The 21928-nt window shown below is 48.9% G+C and overlaps 1 protein-coding gene across 1 annotated transcript in view; it reads left to right on the top strand.

Annotated features, from left to right (window-relative positions):
• The window catches only part of Glb1 (galactosidase beta 1), a 75807-nt gene that overhangs the window by 6293 nt on the left and 47586 nt on the right, over positions 1-21928 (top strand). Inside the window, exons 2-5 of the mRNA XM_051140631.1 lie at positions 10486-10655; positions 13560-13710; positions 15135-15195; positions 16931-17025. Of these exons, the coding sequence (XP_050996588.1) occupies positions 10486-10655; positions 13560-13710; positions 15135-15195; positions 16931-17025 (477 nt within the window). The remainder of the gene's footprint in view (positions 1-10485; positions 10656-13559; positions 13711-15134; positions 15196-16930; positions 17026-21928) is intronic.

A 21928-nucleotide genomic window follows, 5' to 3' on the forward strand; every position in this document is an offset into this window, starting at 1 on the left:
CCCTCTCTCTCTGGAGAGGGTTCATGTCTGCCAGTGACAAGTCCTCCTGTGATTCCAGAGATGGCTGCGATTCTTGTATCTACCTCAAGGCTGCTTTGCCGGGACAAAGCAGAGCCTGCACCCACAGGCAGCAGGTAGTGTAGTGTTAACACGCTAATCGGTGCATTGAAACCTGCAAAGGAACGTTGCCAGGCACAGGTGCCTACAGAGCCAATCCTGGGGACTGTCAATGGGCAGCATGCTTCCTGCCAACAGAGCCCACAATGGCCATGTGACACCTACGGAGAGCCACCTTCCTGTTGCATGCCTGGATTTCCTATGCACCTTCTGCTTCATAGAGGGGGGTTCTTCATCTTGTCCTTCGGTTGTGATGATGTCTAGGAGGATGCAGGAGGCTACTGGCTCATTCTTGCCTCCCTGTAGGTCGGGTGTTGGCAGTAGGCCATCCAGTTCAAAATAAATAAATAAATTTTTACAGCGCACACCTGCGATGCCTAGCACTTGGCAGGTACAGATAAGAAAACTAGGAGTTCAAAGTTACTAGTGAGTTTGAAGCAGCCATCCTGGGCTACATGAGATCCTGAGAGAGAGAGAGAGAGAGAGAGAGAGAGAGAGAGAGAGAGAGAGCGCGCGCGAGCGCGCTTTGCTTTGGTGCCGTGATGGTGTTGGTCCCTGCTTTGGTGCCGTGATGGTGTTGGTCCCTTCCCGCCCCGGGCAGGGTTTTAGTGTACTGGCATTTTGTAAAGACCATGATTTGGTGCTGGCATTCAGGTGAGGCCGCAACTGAACTCCTAGCTCTCCCAGAGCCCTTCTGGGCACCACTCCCACCTGCCACCCTCCAGCATCACAAAGGCCACTTTCCCCAGTGTTCTCCATTTCTGGTGACTCCACCACTGCCCTTTCTTAGCTTTGGATCTCAGCAGGCCGAGTTGACAGCATTTCATTCCTACCCCGCCCATTCCCCCCCACCCCCCCCCCCAAGCCGCTGGGAGCTTCTCAACTCTCCTGCCCCGGTCTGGTTGTTTTGACCTGTTCCTTGACAGCTGGATGCCAGCCATGTGTCACCACAGTCTTTCTCTATGAACAGAGCAGGGCTGGGTTGCCACTCAGTGGGAGAGAACTTGCCTTGCAAGTGTGAGGCCCTGGGTTCAATCTCAGAGCCATCTCAGAAAGGACAAATAGTGGTCAGGGCCAGTGAACCGGCTCAGCAGGAGCCTCCGGGCAGTTCCATCCCGGGAACGCAAGGTGAGGACTGACTCCACAGAGTCATCCTCTGACCCCTACACGTATGCGGTGCCACATGTATGCCCACGCGTATACACAGACCACATAGCATGCGCACAATAATATAAATAAAATAATTCTCTAAAGAGACGAGATGGCCTGCTCTCGTAAAGGTCTTGTATTCCAACAGCAGGGAAACTGTTCTCTTGAGCTCTTCTCTCCTGAATCCATCTTAGTAGACTGCTTCTTCCTGGTTCTCCCGCACGTGGCACGTGGGTGTCCTGAATTTCCCTTCTTCTTCCCTTTTTGACTGGGTAACCCTATGGAGGCTGGCTGCTCTGGAATTCAAGGTCTTCCGGTCTCAGACCCCTAACTCTTGGGGTAACAGGCCTGTGCCACCGTGTCTGTTCTTTACAGTCAGTTGTATTTCTGTGGCTCCGGTTGTACTGTGCCCTCTCTCCTTTCTGAATTCAGTTGTTGGGGTGTAGCTAAAGCTTCGTCAGCTGTGTTGTTGCCACATACCTATTTTGCTTATTCTTTTGTGCTTTTTTTTTCCCCCTGGTCCCAATTTCATTTGATCTCTGCTGCTCTTGCGTTTGTTTGTTTTGTTTGGAGACAGAGTCTCAGTATGTAGCCCTGGCTGGCTTGGAACTCACTACATCCACCAGGCTGGCCCAAAACTCCAGGAGATGCCTCGGCACGCCCAGTTCTTTCTCTAATTTCTTGAGGAACTGTTTTGTTTATGTCAAAGGCATGAAAGGTTCCGTATATTGTGCGTGCTATGTCTCTTTAAGTCTATGACATCCCTCTTACACATGCATACACAACAAATAAATAAAAATAATTGAGGACATCTTTACTTAATGTATATTATTATTATTACTGTTATTATTATTATTAGTTTTCCGAGACAGGGTTTCTCTGTGTACACCAGACTGGCCTCAAACTCACAGAGATCTGCCTGCCTCTGCCTCTCAGAGTTCTGGGATTACAGGTGTGTACCACCACCACCCAGCTTTATTTCTATTTTTAATCGTGTGTAAGTCTGTGTGTCTACACACACATATGTGCACATGAGTGCAGGTGCCTGAGAACGCCAAAGGCCTGGGGCTGGAACTGTCAGTGAATGGCTGGGGATGGCCTGACTCAGCCCTCTGAACCACCAAACTTCCTATTATCCCTTCTCCGGGTTCCTATTTTTATAATTAATTTATAGTTTTGGGGTTTTTTGTTTTGTTTTGTTTTGTTTTTTTTGAGACAGGGTTTCTCTATGTAATAGCCCTGGCTGTCCTGTACCTCTCTATAGACCAGGCTGGCCTCAAACTCACAGAGATCTGCCTGTCTCTGCCTCTCCAGTGCTGGGATTAAAGGTGCGCACCACACCCAGCTTCCTATTTTTATTTTTTATTTATTTATTTATTTTTGAATTTTTGAGACAGGTTTTCTCTGTGTAGCCTTGACTGTACTGTACTCGCTTTGCAGACCAGGCTGGTCTCAAACTTAGAGATCCGCCTGCCTCTGCCTCTCAAGTGCTGGGATTAAAGGTGTGTGCCAGCACGCCCGGCCCCTATTTTTATTTTTAAAAACTACACATTTGCCCCCTCCCCCAGAGATGAAGGACAGAATTAAGCCAATCACTGGCCAGGAGTGCAGGAAGATTAGGATCCAGCCCCAAAGCGTCCATCAGTCTCTGGGTCTTCCATTGCTATACTCTGTGTCCCCTCCCACCCCCCAGTGGCAGCGTCCTCTTTCTAGCCAGTCCGATAGGACATATATATATAAGCAAGGTTAACAAGCACGGGTGTGGGCTAGAATAGGCATCTGCAAATCCTCCCCAGGGGTATTGGTTGCCACCCTGGACCTCAGTCGATTTGCTTCCCCCTGTGGCCACTGCGGCCTCTGGGCTTCCTCTTTGCTGTGTGACCTTAAGGAAAGCCCTCCCAGCCCCACCCCCCTTTCCACAGCCCTGGGTTGCTAGTGGACAGGCTGGGAGTTTTTCCACCCGGAGCTAAGGTGCCCCTGTTGAGCTCCACAGGCCCCTGGGGTGGGTTAACAGGGACCACGGAGTCTGAGTGGAGGCCCATTGGATTGGAACTTCCTAGCTTTCTCTCAAAAGCTCTGGAGGCCATGGTCTTGCTCACCTGGTTCATAAATGACCCTTAACCTGTGATGTCGCCAAGCTGCTTTTACTCTTTGTTCAAGTCCAGGAATGTGTACCAGGGATCAGATATATTTATTTTTAGCATTGAGGACTAGAACTCCTGGAGATGTTCAAGGTACTGTGTTATGGTTAATGTTTTGTTTGAGTCTTTAAGATGCTTATACCAAAAAAAAGAAAAAAGAAATAACCAACCTACACTGGTCAGTATTAGACCCCCGATTGGTTCTCAGTCTACGGGTGTTTTTTTGTGTGTACTGCTAGTTTGTTTTAAATGTCCAGTGTTACATGCATTATGTATATATATATAGTGGGAGTGGGGACTTCAGGGACCTGAACCTCCGATGTGGCCTTGCTTGGAATTTCGCTTCGTTTTGTGTTTCTATGGCCATGCACTTTGTAACGCTACTGCCGCCACACCTTGCAAGTGTGAAATAAAGTCATCTCTACATGATGCCATTCAGTGTCCATTCATTCAGAAGGGACAAATTTGAGAGCTCCTTAAATCTTTTTAAAAAATTAATTTATTATAATTTATTCAGATTAATTTGAGTTTTTTAAATTGCTGGAAGCTTAGCTGCCTTCTTGTCTTTCCTTCTCCTTGCTTTCTTCATCCTCCCTTGCTTCCCTCCTCTTCCTCTTCTCTTTTAAGGAAGCTTTATTATTAATTATTATTATTCACGTGTATGCAGGAGCACAGGGAGGCCAGAGGCAGTTGTGAGCTGCCTGATGAGGGTGATGGGAACTGAACTGGGGCCTCTGGATGAATGGTGAATGTTCTCTTTATTCGGAGCTACCTCCCCACCCTCCCCTCCTCCTCCCCCTGCCTCCCATTTTCTGTTGACTTTATATGTGCCCCTGGTGCCATAGCTTGTTAGGGTAGATCCTCTTGGGTCCTTCAGTGTTGAGGGATTGCTTTGGAGCCCCAAAGTGGGTCTTAGCTGTGAAGGTGAGAAATGACCACCTGTCCTTTTTTTTTGAGGGGGGGTTCAAGACAGGGTCTCTCTGTGTAGCCTTGGCTGTCCTGGACTCACTCTGTAGACCAGGCTGGCCTCGAACTCACAGCAATCAGCCTGCCTCTGCCTCCCAAGTGCTGGGGTTAAAGGCGTGCGCCACCATACCTGGCCTGACTACCTGTCCTTATATTTCCCACCTCTGCTGCTGCCTTCCTGTTCCTTTGAGAATTACTCCCTGGTCCAAATAGCAAGTTATTTTTCATGTATCAGGTGAACAGGGCAGCCTGTGGGTGTCCTGTGAGCTGCTTTTCTTATTGCTGTGACAGAAAACCTGACGAAGGCAACCTATGGAATGGAAGGTGTATGTGGGCTCGCTTTTTCAAAATTATTACATTTATTTGTATGTGTATGTATACATGTGCATGTTCACATGCATGTATGTATGTATGTGCGTACATGCTACAGAACACACATGGAGATCACAGGACAACTTTTGGAAGTTGGTTCTTTCCACCATGTGATTCCTGGGGATCAAGCTCAGGTTGCCAGGCTTGGTGTCAAGTGTCTCTACCTTCTGTGCCATCTCGCCACTGGCCCTGTTTTGCCTCACAGTTGAAGAAGATATAGTCCTGGTGGAGTATGTGTCCTGTGAAGTATGGCCATGTTGCATAAGCAATCACGAAGCAGAGAGGGAACAGGAAGTAGAATTGGCCTATGAAACCTCAGTGGCGCACCCTCCATCAAGGGTCCACCTTCTAAATGTTCTCCAGCCTTCCAATTAGCACCATAGTCTGGTGGCCTGATGTTTGGACTCTGCCTATGGGTGACATTTCACATTCTAACCAGAACAGATGTGCTAACAGTTATGGTCTCATGAGACACAGAGCTGCCTGTAGTCCTGAGGCGAGAGAGAGTGGGTGTCTCTTCCTGCCTGCGCACAACAGATTGGTTTGGAAAGATTCTACATGGTCAACAAGCCAAGTACTGGAGGCCGTGTTCTCTGTTCTTACGATAACCCATACCCATGAAGTACCTGCTCTTAGAGCCGTGCGGCTATACATAGCCCACTGCTGTTCACCACAGGTGGGGCAGATGGACTTCGATGGCGGAGCACCTTGTAGCTAATCTTCCAGGAGAAGTGTGGTCTCTTCCAGGTTCTTTGTAAAGAAAAGATGGAGAGTAAAAAGTTCCAGAACTTTCACTGGATCCATAAAAGCCCTCGTATGTGGTGAGAGTTCTGCTGGCCGTTAGGGAAACCAATGCAGTTTGGTCCCAGTTTGTGTTCGAACCAGGGAAGTAATGGTAGGATGCACTCTACTTCCGGGACCCATTGTGTGAAGGACTTGGGCCTTCCTGGGAGTGACACAGGAGAGTGAAGGCCTGTCACATTTCGTAGTACGAGTGGCTTAGACTGTACCAACAGTGTTCCGAAGTCCCATTGTGCAAGCAGTCACACTGTAGGGTCCTTCCTTCAGGGGATCCACTCACCCCTCCCTTTAACCAGTGTGTCAGGGCCCTGGAAAGAGGCATCTCTGCTTTGTAGTGGCAGGCAACATCAGCCTTCGGCCATCTCACCGCAGGGGGATGCTGGTTTCCAGGCCTAGGATCACAGTTGGGAACTGTGTCCCTGGGCTTTTGATGTTGACAGTGGTCCTCATTGATAATGGCAGGACCTCGTCATCCCAAGCGATAGAGGGGGCCCAGTGTCATGGCCGTATCTTTTGGCGTCACTCACCCACCAAGGACACGGCCTACTGTGGGCCTTCTAAGGTTACCAAAGCCCTCCTCACCATGCGTTCCTTCCTCACTGAAGGCGCATCCTCTGTCTGCTGAGGCATATGGTCAGACAGTGGGTTCACATTTGTCTCCATCTGTACATTGCTCCCTCCCTGAACCTACCACTCCATTGCTTCCCCAGAATCATAGGCGCTCCTGCCATCTTCCCTCCCTTCCTGCAGGCTAGTGCCATGTTCCTGTCCAAGAAGCCATTCCGTGAGTTTAGGGACTAGAGCTGATACCTGAGTCAGGTAAATACCCAATGCCAGGCCTCTGTGCCCTTTGCCCCAGTGTCCCACGACCATGGTTAAACCCTCAACCTTGCTTCTCTGGGAGGAGAGTGTAGACACCATCACAGAAGTTCATGCTGCTCAAAGAATGCCCTGAGTGGCTTGAACCTGTCAGTCTGTCTCTGCAGAGCTTCCCACCCTGCGAAACCAAGTCAGCCAGACTCTTGGTCTGTCCAGTTCCTGGCCCAGAAGAGCAAAGTCAGTACCAACTTGTGTGTGAGGAGAGTCTTCAACAGGTAGAACTTGCTGTGCAAGCCTGATGACCTGACTTCATCACAGAACGGAGGAGAGAGAGAATGGGCTCCACACTGTCCTCTGATCTCTGAATGTGTGCTGTGGCACACACACGCCATGCATGCTGCACACATACACACACATACACATATTCATAGCCCACACACTTGCACACACATGCTCACACACACACACACACACACGTACTCACATACACATGCAAGTTTTAAAAATAAACATCCACCAGGCGTGGTGGTACATGCCTTTAATCCCAACACTCGAGAGGCAGAGGCAGGTAAGCCTGGTCTGCAAAGTGAGTCCAGCACAGCCAAGGCTACGCAGAGAAATCCTGTCTCACCAAAACAAACAAACAGAAAACACCAACCAAACAAAAAACCCCAAAACATAAAAAATAAATTAAACATCCCAAGTTGTTCCCTCTAACTTGGACCTCTTCTCTATCTGGCACAGCATGTGTTTTGGGGTACCCTTGCTCACCCATTAAACACTAGCTGTAGAGTCCGGTTGCTACTCAACAGCTTTTAAAAACTCCAGATGCTGACCCACAACCCATTTATAGATTTCTCACTGCTCTGACAGAAGAAACGCAAGGGTTTGGTTTGGTTTGGTTTGGTTTTATCATGGTGTGAGGGTACATTCCATCCTGATGGGGGAGGCACCATGGCAGGGGCGTGAAGTGGCTTGTCACATTGGGTCCACAGTGGCAACAAAGAAATGAATGCAGCGACTCAGCAGGGCCCTCAGCCTAGCGCCTCTCACCCTCAGTGGAAATTCCCTGGAGCTGGGTGCAGTGGCGCACACCTGTAATACCAGCACTTGGTGAGGCAGAGGCAGGCAGATCTCTGTGAGTTTGAGGCCAGCCTGGTCTACAAAGCAAGTGAGTCCAGGACAGCCAAGACTATACAGAGAAACCCTGTCTCAGAAAAAAAAACAAAAAACAAAAAGAAACCCACAAAAGATAAAACTCCATGCAGTCTCCCTCACAGATGCACCGTCTTAGTCACTGTTGTATTGCTGTGGAGAGGCGCCATGACCAAGGCAACTTATAAAAGAAAGCATTTGATTGTGGGACTTGCTTCCAGTTTTAGACGGTTAGCTTCTACAGCCATGCCAGGAAGCCTGGCAGCAGGCAGGCATGAGTAGCTGGCTCACATCTGATCCACAAGCACAGGCAGAGAGAGCTAACTAGGACTGGCTTGAGCTCTAGAAACCTCAAAGGCCACTCCTAGTGACACGCCTGCTCCCTTTCTAAACAGTTCTACCAACTGGGGACCAAGCAATCAAATCTATGAGGCCATGGGGGACCATCCTCATTCAACCATCAAACTTACCCAGAGCTCTCTGTTCTTGGTGACTGACAAGGTTACTCATCACGTTAGGCCATTCCCGGTACTGCTTGTCTTAATTTCGGTTCCTCTGGGAACAGAACCTAAAACACAGGTTTGGGGGCAGGTAGCGAGAATGCAGACAGGAGCACAGGAGTGAGGGGAGGGGGGAGAAGGAAAGCCAGTTACCACACACCTGATTTTCTAGCCCAAATTGCGGCGACCGGCCAGTCTCTACTGCTAGAACAATGCTTCTGTAAGTCCTCAGTAAACTCACTCTGCAGTCTTGGGTCTGTTCGCCTCTTTCTTCAGCCTCCTGGCACTTGTGACTAGTACCTATACACCAAGGATGTGCTTTTTCTAGAACAGTGCCCCGCCTCTGCCCCCCATCCAGCCTCAGCAGCAGTAAAGCAGTACATATACTATCTAACTTCGGCTCTCATGTTATGATCCAACGTGAAGTGCCCAGTCCCACCTAGAAAATAGCCCTAAGTCCTCACTGATTTGACTTTAGTGATGCCACAAAGAGGCAGAGAGCTAGACCTGAGGTGGAGACATTCTTAAAGTCCAGTGATCCGACTGACAAATCAATGGAGCAGTCAGCGCCCTAGGTGGATATCAGGTGATGTGTGACCCAGCACTCTCACTGTCGCTTCCAGATGTTCCAAAGCTACCACGGGCTTTGGAAACTTAAAAGTGCATGTGGCGCCTTTAATCCCAGCACTCGGGAGGCAGAGGCAGGTGGATCACTGAATTTGAGGCCAGCCTGGTCTACAAAGTGAGTCCAGGACAGCCAAGGCTACACAGAAAACCCTGTCTCAAAAAAAACAACCAAACAAACAAAAGTGCATGTGGCAACTCCGCAATTGTAGGCAGATGGATGATAGGCAGATGGCTTCTAGTGTCCCTGGCCTGGTGGGTGCCTGTTGCCCGTTGCTTCCTGTCTTTGTCCACCAGGGTGCAGTGTTCCACCCTGCCTAACAGTTCTGATGTAAACCCCAAACTGGGTTCCTCAAAATGTTGACTCTTTGACACTTCAGCCAGTTTGTGTAACGCCACACTGCGTGACAGGCAGTTCAGAGGTGGTATTGTGCTGTGTGCAATGCCCCGGTTTGTGTCCTTGGCTGGTCTACTCTTTGCCCACCCACCCCCACCCCCCATTCAGTTCAACTCACAAACTGGATTGTGTCCCAAAGCTTCAAAAATAGTGCTTTAAAGTTCTCTCCCCTGCTATCCTGGTAGCTATGGATGAAATGGAGAGTTGGGCCGGGGGTGGCGGCGCACACCTTTAATCCCAGCACTAGGAGTCGAGGCCAGCCTGGTTTACAAAAAATGTTCCAGGACTACCACACAGGGCAATTACACAGAGAAACCCTGTCTCGAAAAACCAAAAAAAAAAAAAAAAAAAAAAGAAAAGAAAAGAAAAGGAAAAAGAAATGTAGACTTGGAGAGGACACTTGCCCAGGTCACCCTGGGACGTGGAGCAGCAGCTAGGATGGAGCTCCACGAACCTGTTGCTTTGTTTGTTTGAGACAGGGTCTCATGTAGCCCAGGCTAGCCTCAAATTCTGTATGTAACCAAGGATTGCCTTGGATCCCTGCTCCTCATGCCTCCACTTCTCAGCCACAACAGCCCCAGCACCTAATCCACTGGTTTGTGCCCTGCACTCGGAACGGGTCTTGGTGATCCCAGTGCCTTTCCTGTTGAGCTGATGTGTGCCCTACCCCCCACATCCACCCCCTCCCCATGCCTCACACACAGCACCGTGGATATAGTCTCAGCTCCTGAACATCTATGGGCTCCCGATTTTTGGAGCAGACCCAAAGTAGGACATAGACTCCTCAGTGAGTGTTAGCCAAGTCACCTGTTGGCTCTGGTTCCTTAACAATTAAACTTTATTATGCATTTATTAAACAAAGGTACAACCCAACTATCCTAAACAGGAGGGAAAAGAGATTAAAGAGAGCAAGAATGAAACCTTCTGGGTATCAGTTCCACGGGGCAAATCCCTTGGCGGAATTCTCCGGGAATCTCCTCTACCTGACAGAAGTCCCCACACTCCTCACCGGAACTCCAGCCTCTTGCTCCCCTTGCTCTGTGGTCAGGAACCCCTGATCTCTCTCACTCCAGTTCCCCAAAATCGTTTTCATCCTAATCGATGGTCCTTTTTGTGATACAACATCCTGGGTGGAGTTGCAGGAGCCTGTCTTTTGTCTCGGGCTGAAACTTTCCCTCTCTCTAAGATCTTTATCTCTGTGGGGGTCTCGGTGGGGTCAAGCCACCCAAGACTGCTTTCACCTTGGGCCCTGCCTAAGGCAAGGTCACTTTACTTCCACAATCACCCTGTGTGCTGGGCTGAGCAGCAGCCTGTTTGATACCCCAGAAAATGATACGTCAATCATTATGTAACTTAAATGGACAGAAAATCACCTGCCCCACCCACAGCTCCATGGCTGAAGTAAAGGTCCATATTCTCATGGGGTCCCTTCCTTGCCCTGCAGAATGTCTCCCGGAGAACATTTGAGCTTGACTACAGCCACGACCGCTTCCTCAAGGACGGGCTGCCCTTCCGCTACATCTCGGGAAGCATTCACTACTTCCGGATACCCCGCTTCTACTGGAAGGACCGGCTGCTGAAGATGAAGATGGCTGGGCTGAACGCCATCCAGATGTAAGGAAGGGCCCATGGCTAAGACACCCCAACACCCTCCCCCCAGCTGTATTTCTCCCTTACCAGCTATTGCATCGCTCAGAAGCAGGAGAGAGCCCTGTGTGGACTCCCAAGGGGGCTCATTAGGAGCGTGACTGGCCTCAGATAGTGAACCACTTCTTGCTTGAGCGTTGTCATCAGAAATAGTAAAACAGACATCAACTTGAAGAGGCAAAGGTAGAAGGGCCAGTGAATGGCTCAGAAGGTGCAGATGTCTGCTGCCAAGCCTGACAGGCCGGGTTCGATCCTGGGGACCTTCATGGTAAAAGAGAAGAACAGACTTCTGCAGGGTATTGTCAGACCTACACATGTACATGTTCGAGGGCGCACACACACACACACACACACACACACACACACACACACACACACAGGAGATGAAAGCAGGTTATAATGAACTTCTGGAAAGTGCAAGGCACTTTTGAAAGAGTGGGTCTATTTGAGGCAAACATTATGTCCCTATAGCTCCTAAAGCTTAAATGTCTGTCACAGTCACGTCGCTAGTGAAAGGTCCAGTGGGGAGCTGAATGTGACGAAGTCTAGAGGCAGCTGTAGCCGCTGTGGGTGTGGAGGAAGTAAGCCTTGTGCTCAGGTTTTTGGAATCCAGCTTGTCCTACTGGTTTTTTTTTTTTTTAAGATTTATTTATTTATTATTATGTATACAGTGCTCTGCCTGCATGTACACCTGCAGGCCAGAAGAGGACACTAGATCTCAGTATAGATGGTTGTGAGCCACCATGTGGTTTTTGGGAATTGAAGTCAGGACCTCTGGAAGAGCAGTCAATGCTCTTAACCTCTAAGCCATCTCTCCAGCACCTGGTTTGTTTTGTTTTGTTTGAGCCAGGCTGTAGGTTCACATCAACAGGCATTGTCCCTGTTTCCGCTGATGCTGGGAGCTGACTAACTGGGAGGGGAGTTGGGGCAGCTGACCACTCTGGGTTTTGCAGAGCCCATGTGGATTGCCAATAGCAAATTTTATTTTATTTATTTTATTTTTGGTTTCTTGAGACAGGGTTTCTCTGTGGTAGCATTGCCTGTCCTGGACTTGCTTTGTAGACCAGGCTGGCCTCGAACTCACAGCAATCCACCTGTCTCTGCCTCCCAAGTGCTGGGATTAAAGGCGTGCGCCTCCATGCCTGGCTTGCCAATAGCATCTTAAAAGATAAAAGGTGAGAGCCGGGTAGTTTGGTAGGTACCTAGGGGGAGTCCCACTTACTATTCTGTCTCTTATATTTTGGGTTGTGAGCCTAGCCTTTAACTTAATGGCTGAGCCATCTCTCCAGCCTTACTATTCTGTCTCTATTGTGCCCGGGAGAGTGTCTCCAAGTTCAGTTACAGTAGCTGACACACGGAGTCCCAGTGGGCTGTGGCTGACGGTTCCAGGGAATCCAGGGGAGAGGCTGCATGTGGGCCTCAACAGAGCCTTTGTGCCGAGAATGATGGCTCAGGTACAGATGATCTATCTCCACCAAAGCTGGAGGAGCTGGTTGGGTTTGGGTCATTCTATTTCCTGGCCTAGCATTCCTGACAAGAGTCTTGTGCCTTGTAGTGGTTGGAGATTTTCCTGTGGTTTCGTTTTGAGTGCTAAGAGCCAAATTCAGGCTTCTGCACACACTGGGCAAGGACTCTATCACAGGGCTACATTGGTCTCTAGACTGGGCGGGAACTTTGTTTTGTTTTTTTGTTACCCATGTTTTGTATACATGGATGGCTGTACACCATCTGTATGCAGTACCCTGAGAGGCCAGAAGAGGGAGTTGGGTCCCCTTGACTGTAGTTGCAGAAGATGGAGTGGCGGTGTGAGTTGTGGGAGCCACATCTAAATCTCCTGAAAGAGCAGCAAGTGGTCTTAACCACTGAGCCATCACACACACACACACACACACACACACACCCCTTTTAAAATAGGCTCTCTATGTATCTCAGGCTAATCTAGAATTCACAGTCCTGCCTTAGCTTCTGAGTGCTAAGATTGTAACAGGTAACCACTACGCACTACATCTGGCTTATTCTTACTTTTGTTAAAATATTTATTTATTTATTTATTTTTGAGACAGGGTTTCTCTATGGAGCCCCTGGCTGTCCTGGAACTCATACGCAAACCAGGCTGGCCTCTGAACTCACAGAGATCCACCTGCCTCTGTCTTCTGAGCGCTAGGATTAAGGCGTGGGCCACCACACCTGGATATTACTCTATTCTTAACCCTCAAAGCTAATCTGGGCTCCTCCCAGAGTACATCCCAGAGATACTTGCACTTTGTAACATTCCTTGCTCCAGTTCCTCTCCTGATGTCCCCTGGACTTTTTCCTCTAACTCTTCCTCTCCAGGCTGGCAAGAAGTCCAGCCCCAGTCTCTTCCCTCTGCTCATTGATTGGCTGTAAGTGGCTTTATTGGCATATCAGGGGACAAATGGAGAGCAGTGTTTATACAACATTGAGTCCAGCGGCTCCTGTCCAAGTACTAACCTGACTTGGCTCTTAACTTCTGAGGCAACCTGACGCCTCAGTGTGGCATTGCCTTAATTGTGTATTAGTCCTCAACAATATTCCCACTCCTTTTTTTAGAGTTTTTTCTGTATTATACGGTATTTATGTTGTGCGGGAAGTGTACACTGTAACGTGAATGGAGGACAGAGGACGGCAGCATGTAGAAACTGGCACTCTCTTGACACCATGTGGGTTCAGGGATTGAACTCCTGGGGTCAGACTTGGCGGCCGTACCTTTACCTGTTGAGCCTTCCCACGGGCCCCTGTTCCACGCTGACACCTGTGTTGGCAATTGATCTTAGAGCCTGGGCTCCCTACTCTCCCCTCCCCATGTAACTCCCACCTATGAGGATTTCAGTTGTGTGTGTGACTTCATAGGTACGTGCCCTGGAACTTCCATGAACCCCAGCCAGGACGCTATGAGTTTTCCGGGGACCGTGATGTGGAGTATTTCATTAAGCTGGCTCATGAGCTGGGACTCCTGGTGATCCTGAGGCCTGGGCCCTACATCTGTGCCGAGTGGGACATGGTGAGTGTGTTGACACAGGGCTCTGCCTGCCTGGTAGAAGTGAGTAAGGCAGGAGTGGCCAATGGGGGCCAGTTAGGGTGGGAGTCAGGGCAACGCGGATTAAAGCTACATAAGATTCGAAGTCTAGACCATGTGGTGTTGTGACTGTTCCTCTAGGGAGGTGTCAGGCAGAGAGGAGCAGGCTGGACCCAGAACATGAGGGCTTCCTCTTAGCAATTCCCAAGATGCTGGCTTCCTCCATCAGAGGCACAGGGTGGTCTTCTTTACCTGCCTTGTGGAGTGGCTATGAAATTATGAGAAGATGTGCACATTAAAAAGAGCTTTGGGGTGTAGCTCAGTGGTAGGGCCCTTGCTAGTCTGTACAAAGCCACGTGGCCAGTTACCAGTGCCACAAAACCACACAACAGCAAAGAAATTAAATATAAGGGAAGAAAAGGAGGGAGAAGAAAAATAGGCTGGAGAGATGGCTTAGCACTTAAGAGTACTGGCTGCTCTTCCAAAGGACCTGGGTTGGATTCCCAGCACCCATGTGGCATCTCACAATCTAGCTCACACTGTAATTCCAGCTCTAGGGGATCCAGTGCCCTCTTCTGGCTTCTAAGGGCACTGCATGTATGCACATGGTACATAAACATACATGCCAGTAAAACACCCACACACATAAAAAGTAAATAAATGGACTGTTATTATTGTTATTATTATTACTTTTAATTAATTAATTAATTTTTTGTTTTTGTTTTTGAGACAGGGTTTCTCTATGTTATCTTAGCCATCCTGGACTCCCTTTGTAGACCAGGCTGGCCTCGAACTCACAGAGATCCTCTTGCCTCTGCCTCCTGAGTGCTGGGATTAAAGGCACGTGCCACCACGCCCAGCTTGGACAGATTTTTAAAAAAGATTTATTTATTTACTATTATGCATACAGTGCTCTGCCTGCATGTACACCTTCAGGCCAGAAGAGGGCACCAGATCTCATTATAGATGGTTGTGAGCCACTCTGGACCTCTGGAAGAGCAGTCAGTGCTCTTAACTTCTGAGCCACCTCTCCAGCCCCCAAATAGATAGATTTTTTTTTTTTTAAAGAGGAAGAGAAGGGGGAATTTTGCTGGGTGTGGCAATTGTGCCCATAATCTAAACCCTTGGGAGGAAGAGGCAGAAGGATCAAAACTCTGAGGCCAGCCTGTGCCCTGTAGGGATTTGAGCTTTAGGCTTAGCTACATAGTGAGACTCTATCTCAAAACAGAAGGAGGGGGCGTCTTGATTCTCAGAACACTATCAATCGAGTGGCATTACTCTCTGCACTCCAGCTTCCCAGAAGCCCAGGTCATTTCCCCCTCTGTCTTTCCCCTCCCTGCTGGCGGCAGTCTCCTAGCTGTTTTCATAAAGTGGACAATCTAATGGCTTTCATTGGTTTCTGTCTGCAGGGGGGCTTACCAGCGTGGCTACTAGAGAAAAAATTTATTGTCCTCCGATCTTCTGACCCAGGTGAGTTACTGAAGTCCCTTAAAAGGATTGATTATAGGATATTGGGCAGTTTATATCAAAAGAGCGAGGCGTTTAGGGGAGCGGGGACTCCTGTATAAACACTGTTTAGTGGGGTGTAAATCACCCGTCCTGGGACAGTGAGTATGTAGGAGACACACTGCTTCCTTTGTAGGCCTGAGCAGATCTCACTGATAAATAGGTCGCTCTTTGAATTCGCAACCTGGTTGGCGGTTAACCAACTGGGTTCAACACTTGCTTTCTCTTCCTACACACTTAGTATATTACACAGCCGAAATGGCAGGGCTGTTTCTGGGCTGATGTCACTGGATTTCTTGGTAGCCATGTATCTTCTGTTTCTTTGCATTTTCAGAGCTGTTTGTAAGTGACAGCTTTTTGTTTTTTCATGCCACAAGAGATTATTTTAGATGTAATACCCTGAACAGCCCTTCGGCTGCATCTCTGTTCTCCAGGGCGTGTGCTGGTGTATGTGTGCTTGTGTATATGTACACGCGCATGCATGTGTATTAGACACCACGTGTTTTCCTCATGCTTCTGTTTTGCACCCTTCTATATTATTGCTGTTTTTACATGTGTTGCCTCATGAATTTATTTTTTATTTTTTTATTTTTTTTATTTTTTTGTTTTTTTTGGTTTGGTTTTTTGATTTTTCGAGATAAGGTTTCTCTGTGTTATCTTGGCTGTCCTGGACTTACTTTGTAGACCAGGCTGACCTCAAATTCACAGTGATCCACCTGCCTCTGCCTCCCAAGTGCTGGGATTAAAGGCGTGCGCCACCATGCCTAGCCTCATGAATGTTTTTTAAGATGCATTTGTTTTCATGTGCATTGGGTGTGTTTTGCCTGGGTGCGTGTCTGGGTGAGGGTGCCAGATCCTCTGGAACTGGAGTTAAAGACAGTTAAGGGGCACCATGTGGGAATTCAAGCTTACACTCTCTATGTAACTGTAAACGGTCCAGAAGTTCTGACCTTCCTGCCACCACAAGTGTTGGGATGGCAGGTGTGTGCTTTCATGTCCAGTGCTGGCGACCAGAAGCCAGGGCCTGTGCGTGTGGGGCAGCCACTCTACCAACTGAGGACATCCTCTCCTCAGCGAGCTTAAGTTTAGAAGGAAAACCCCTACTGTGTTGGAGAGGGGTACTCATACCCAGTACCTCTGGTGCCCATCACACAGGGCCTAGTGGTCTGTGCTCCTGCCTCTGAGCCCCATGGCAGCGTAAGTTGCTATGCGCACTATGACATCAAGACTATAAGCTTGCAGGACCGGGTACAGCAGACAGTGGCTATCTCATTTTAGAAGCTAGTTGTTGAGGGCAGTGCGTCCCAGGGCAGACTGCATTGGAGTCTCCTGGCTTTAAAAGGATGGCTCGAGCTGCTAAGATAGCTTAGCTGACTTCAGTTTGACCCCTGAAGCTCACTGTGGGACTCATGCACACGCGCACATTCACACACAAGCGCATGCATACACACAAGCCTGCACACACACACACACACATGAACACATGGACACAAAAGCATAGAGACACACAAAAGCACACACTTGCACACATGCAAACACATAAACACGCATCCAGGAACACACAAATGCACACAAGCACACTCGCATACATGCATACACAAGCACTCACACGCGCGTGCACACACGTACACATACACACGATAGAATAAGCTAGCTGACAAAGGTGAGTGACAGCCGCCACGCCTGTCTTGTTTTGCAGATTACCTGGCAGCTGTAGATAAATGGCTGGCAGTCCTTCTGCCCAAGTTGAAGCCTCTGCTCTACCAGAACGGAGGGCCGATCATAACTGTGCAGGTACCTGGAGCTGAGCCGGGACATGAGAGGAGTGGGAGGCGGGGAGGCAACTGTCCAGCAGCATTATGTAAATGATAGTAGTGTCACCAGGATGCAATGCTGAGAGTGACACTTTCCCTCTCTCATCTCTTCCCTCTGTCTCTGACTCTCTCTGACTCGCCTCTCTCTGTCTCTGTCCCTTTTTTCACTATCCCTTTCTGTCTCTGTCTGTCTGTCTGTCTGTCTCTCTGTCTGTCTCTCTCTCTCTCTTTATTTTTTGGTTTTCTGAGACAGGGTTTCTCTGTGTTAGCCTTGGCTGCCCTGGACTCGCTTTGTAGACCATGCTGGCCTCAAACTCACAGCAATCTGCCTGCCTCTGCCTCCCAAGTACTGGGATTAAAGGCGCGCGTCACCACACCTGGCTCATTTGAGTTTCTGTGTACTCCATGTCTTTGGGAACTTGCAGAGTACAAAAGAAGGTATTAGACCTCCTGAGCCACCGTGTGTGTACTCTGAATCAAACCTGGGTCCTCTAGAAGAGCAGCTCTTGGCCACTAAACCATCACTCCAGCCCCGCCATAGTTTTGTTTTGAATTCTGTATGACTGGCTGTCTGCGCATGTGGACATGGTTGCTGGTGGAAGCCAGAAGAGGGAGTTGACCCCTTGGAGCTGGAATTACAGATGACTGTCAACTGTTCACATGGATGCTGGGAATCAAACCCAGGTCCTCTGGAAGAACAGCCAGTATTCGTGACCACTGTGCCATATCTATAGCTCCTTATGATGCCTTTTCCTCCCTTCAAGGCACAGTCTCCCTACATGACCCTATCTGTCCTGGAACTCACCATGTGCATAGACCAGGCTAGCCTCGAACTCACAGAGATCCGCCTGCCTCTGCCTCCCAAGTGCTGAAATCAAAGGTGTGCGCCACCATGCCTGGCTCGTGTTACTATTTTGTTAAATGTGCATGTCTCTGTCTTGAGTGTCCTGCTAATGCTATTCAGTTCTTCCTGACAGCATCTTTTAAATGAAGAAGTTCAAAGAGGGGGCTGGAGAGATGACTCAGCAGTTAAGAGCACTGAGTACTTGCAAAGGACCTGGGTTTGATTCTCAGCACCTATATGGCATCTCACAACCATCTGTAACTTCAGTTCTCAGGGATCTGATGCCCTCTTCTGGATCCTAGGGGTACTGAACACTCATGGTGTCCGTACATCCGTGCATGCAAACAGCCATACACATAAAATAATAATAATAAAAAAGGTTCAGAGGGTTCAGGGACATGGTCAATGTTGCCTAGCTTGCAGAAGGCAGAATTGCAACCACATGATTCTTCTGTTGACCCAGTTGTGGTTGGAAAGGCTTTGGAGCATTTCTGAAATGGCAAGTGCAGGTGATAAATCGGGACTATGATGTTTTCTCTCCCTCTTCCTGTCCCAGTCTTTTCCCATGTGCTCTAGGCCCTGCAAAGATGCACAGCTGTGGGTTGCACACTTGACTTACGACAACTTTCAGTGTTTGCAAAATTACTTAGGGGCAACATGAAGCCTGGTTCAGTGGGCACTGGAGAAGCAAGTTTATACTGAAATGAGCAAAGAAACCCGTGTGGAACTGCCTGGGTCCTTGGACGCCAAGGGAATAAAGTGTGGGCCTCTCTGAGGACTCCAGTTCGATTCCTGCTTGTGGACTGCTGTAGGGATGAGTCCTGATGGAGTGGGGCGTGGCCATCAGGTGTAGGTGACCTGAGGCGATTCAAAGGCTGAGTGGGTCAGGGGTTCACTGTGAGGGGCCAGGTGGCTGCCTGCTGAAAAATATAAGTCCTAGCTAGAAGTGGTAGCACAAGCCTATAATCCCAGCACTCAGGGAGGCAGAGGCAGGTGGATCGCCGTGAGTTCGAGGTCAGCCTGGTCTACAAAGTGAGTCCAGGACAGCCAGGGCCACACCGAGAATCCCTGTCTCAAAACAAAAACAAAACAAGAACCAGGAAAATGTAACTCCTGACCCCTGGGTATTCCTTATCTCTTATTCAATTAGAATCTGTACCAAGAGGCCACAGCTTCCTGTGTGAAGACCGTGAATCTGATATGTGGGCTTGTCTTTGCTCTATGCAACTGGATCTTGCGCGTGTGTGTGTGTATGTGTGTGTGTGTATGTGTGTGTGTGTGTGTGTGTGTGTGTGGTGGAGGCCAGAGGAGGATATCAGGTGTCCTACTCTATCACTCTTTACCTGATTCCTGAGACAGGGTCGTCAGTGAACTGAGGTTACGAGTGCGTGTGGACATGGCTGCCTTTTCCCGTGGGTCCTGAGGGTTTGAACGCCAGTCCTCTTGCTTGGGCAGTATGCAGTCTTCCCCACCAAGCCACCTCCCAGCCCTCTGAAGCATCTTCTTTGGCCTGGTCTTGGGGTAGACCCACTTGTCAGCTGCTTTGTTTCAGTCCTGACTGCATTTTGAGTCACTTTCAATTTTGGCTCACAACTTTCCGGCATGTTTTGGTTAGAGAAACTTCATAAAAACTCTCATCAAATCCGGGGACCTGGTGACACACACTTAAAATCCCAGCACTTGGGAGCCAAAACACAGGAGGATCTGAAGTCTGAGGCCAGCCTCAACTACCTAGTAAATCCCTGGCCACTATGGGCTACCCTAAGGCCTTGTCTCAAAAGCCAAGCCCAAGGCTTTTATTAAGTCAATCATTATGAATGTAGCTATTGGTTTTGGTGTTTGGTTTGTTTGTTTGTTTTTGGTTTGTTTGTTTGTTTGTGTTTGTTTGTTTGTTTGTTTGTTCTTTTTCGAGACAGAGTTTCTCTGTATATAGCCTTGGCTGTCCTGGAACTCACTTTGTAGACCAGGCTGGCCTCGAACTCACAGCGACCCACCTGCCTCTGCCTCCCAAGTACTGGGATTAAAGGCGTGCGCCACCACTGCCAGGCTGCAGTTACTGTTTTAAACAGTATGAGCAGAAAGATTGCTGCAAGGTGTGAGCTAGCCTAGTCTACATAGGAAGTTCTAGAGCTACAGAGTTCCTGGGCCTTGCTGCACAAAAAAAGAAGGGAGGGTGCAGTGAGCTAGCTCAGAGGTAAAGGTGCTTGCCACGCAGGTCTGGCAGCCTGCGCTCAATCCCAAAGCTCATTTAAAGAAGAAGGAGAGAACTCACTGCACAAAATTGGCCTCTGACCTCCGTAGGCATCCCATGACACTCTTGCTCCCCAACATGTGCGCGCGCGCGCACACACACACACACACATACACACACACACTATAAGTCAGTTTTGTTTTGTTTTGTTTTGAACCAAGAAATAAACACCCTCTGTTTTAATTCTGCAGAAGACAGCAAACATACATATCTAACCATCTTGACCACTGCTCCTGCCAGGTCACTCTGCCCTCCTCCTGGTCCCTCTCTTCACCCCACCTCTCACTTACTAAGTTAACAAGCAGAGAAAGCCAAAGGAAAGAAAGAAAAAAAAGCCATGCACCTATGACTCAGACCTCAGGAACAGGAAGCAAAGCGTCCCATATTTCAGGCGTTTTCTGGAAGACATTTTTGATTCCCTCTTTCTCCTCCTTTCTGCATCTTATATGATGTGGCCTGCCTGTTTCCTGTGTGGTGTTTTCACTTCACTTAAATGTCAAAGGACTTTTTTTCCCCTCATCTACAGTTCTTTGTACACAATTGGTTGTTTCCAGACTTCTGTTACTGTTTATTTTAGTCCTTTTAAGGCATAGTTTCCCTGTGTAGCCCAGACTGGCCTCAGACCCAAGGACCCTTCTGCTACTAGGATAATGAGTGTGCTTCACCATGCCTCTCACTCAATATTTAGCTGAGGTTGACTTTGAACTCCCGGCCCTCCTGGCTCTGCCTGCAAGTGTTGAGATTACAGGTTGGGAATCCACACCGGGACTCTTGTACATTACGGAAGCACTCTACTAATTGAGCTACGTCCCAAGTCCCACTCCATTTACTTTCTTTAAGACAAGATGTCACTGAACCTAGGGCTTGCAGAGTGGCTGACCTCTGAGTCGCTTACCCTCCTATCTGCCCCTCCCAGCATGGCGGTTACAGACACGAGCCACCATGGGGGCTGGGGATCCCAGCTCAGGTCTTCACCGACTCGATCTTAACCAAGATGCCGAGAAGCAGTTCAGGTCATGTCCCCAGCCCCTGTTGCTACGCTCTGGCAAAGGGTTTTGTGGGCTGGAGAGATGGCTCAGAGGTTAAGGACACTGACTGATCTTCCAGAGGTTCTGAGTTCAATTCCCAGCAACCACATGGTGGCTCACAATCATCTATAATGTGATCTGGTGTCGTCTTCTGGTGTTCAGGTGTACATGAGGTAGAACACTGTATACATAATAAATAAATCTTTAAAGAAAAAAAAGGGGGTTTTGTGCGTGGACTAAACTAGCCTTGAACTTTCAGTGTTCTACTGCCCCAGCCTCTCAAAGGCAGGGGTCACTGGCACGCACCACCACACCCAGCTTCTGTCTCTCCCTTCAGCCAGGTGAGGAGGTAGGTGAGGGGTTCACGCAGATCTTGAGGTTGGTGCTTCTCAAGTGAACTTGAGGGGGCCCTGCAAGAGGGCTCTGTCTGTAGTCAGGGTGAAATGGGCTGTGCTGAAGCCTCCCACCCCTGCCTAAGGACACACAGGCTCTTCCACCTGTGGTCGTCCAGATTCAGGATGCCAAACTTGCCCCAGATATGCAAATGTTTGTTTTCAGGAGAGAGAAGCCGTGCTAGGGACAGGTAGGATGGGTTTTCTCATGAAGTGTTTATCTCGTTTTTTTGGTTTTTTGTTTGTTTTTACCTCAAACCAGTAAAGCTAAAGTCAGGCGTGCTGGTTCGTGCCTGGAATCCCAGCACGCAGAAGGCTGACACAGGAGGACTGCTGTGAACTCAAGGCCAGCCTGGGCTAGTGACTTC

The sequence above is a fragment of the Acomys russatus genome, chromosome 32 (assembly GCF_903995435.1).
Source record: "Acomys russatus chromosome 32, mAcoRus1.1, whole genome shotgun sequence".
Taxonomy (NCBI): domain Eukaryota; kingdom Metazoa; phylum Chordata; class Mammalia; order Rodentia; family Muridae; genus Acomys; species Acomys russatus.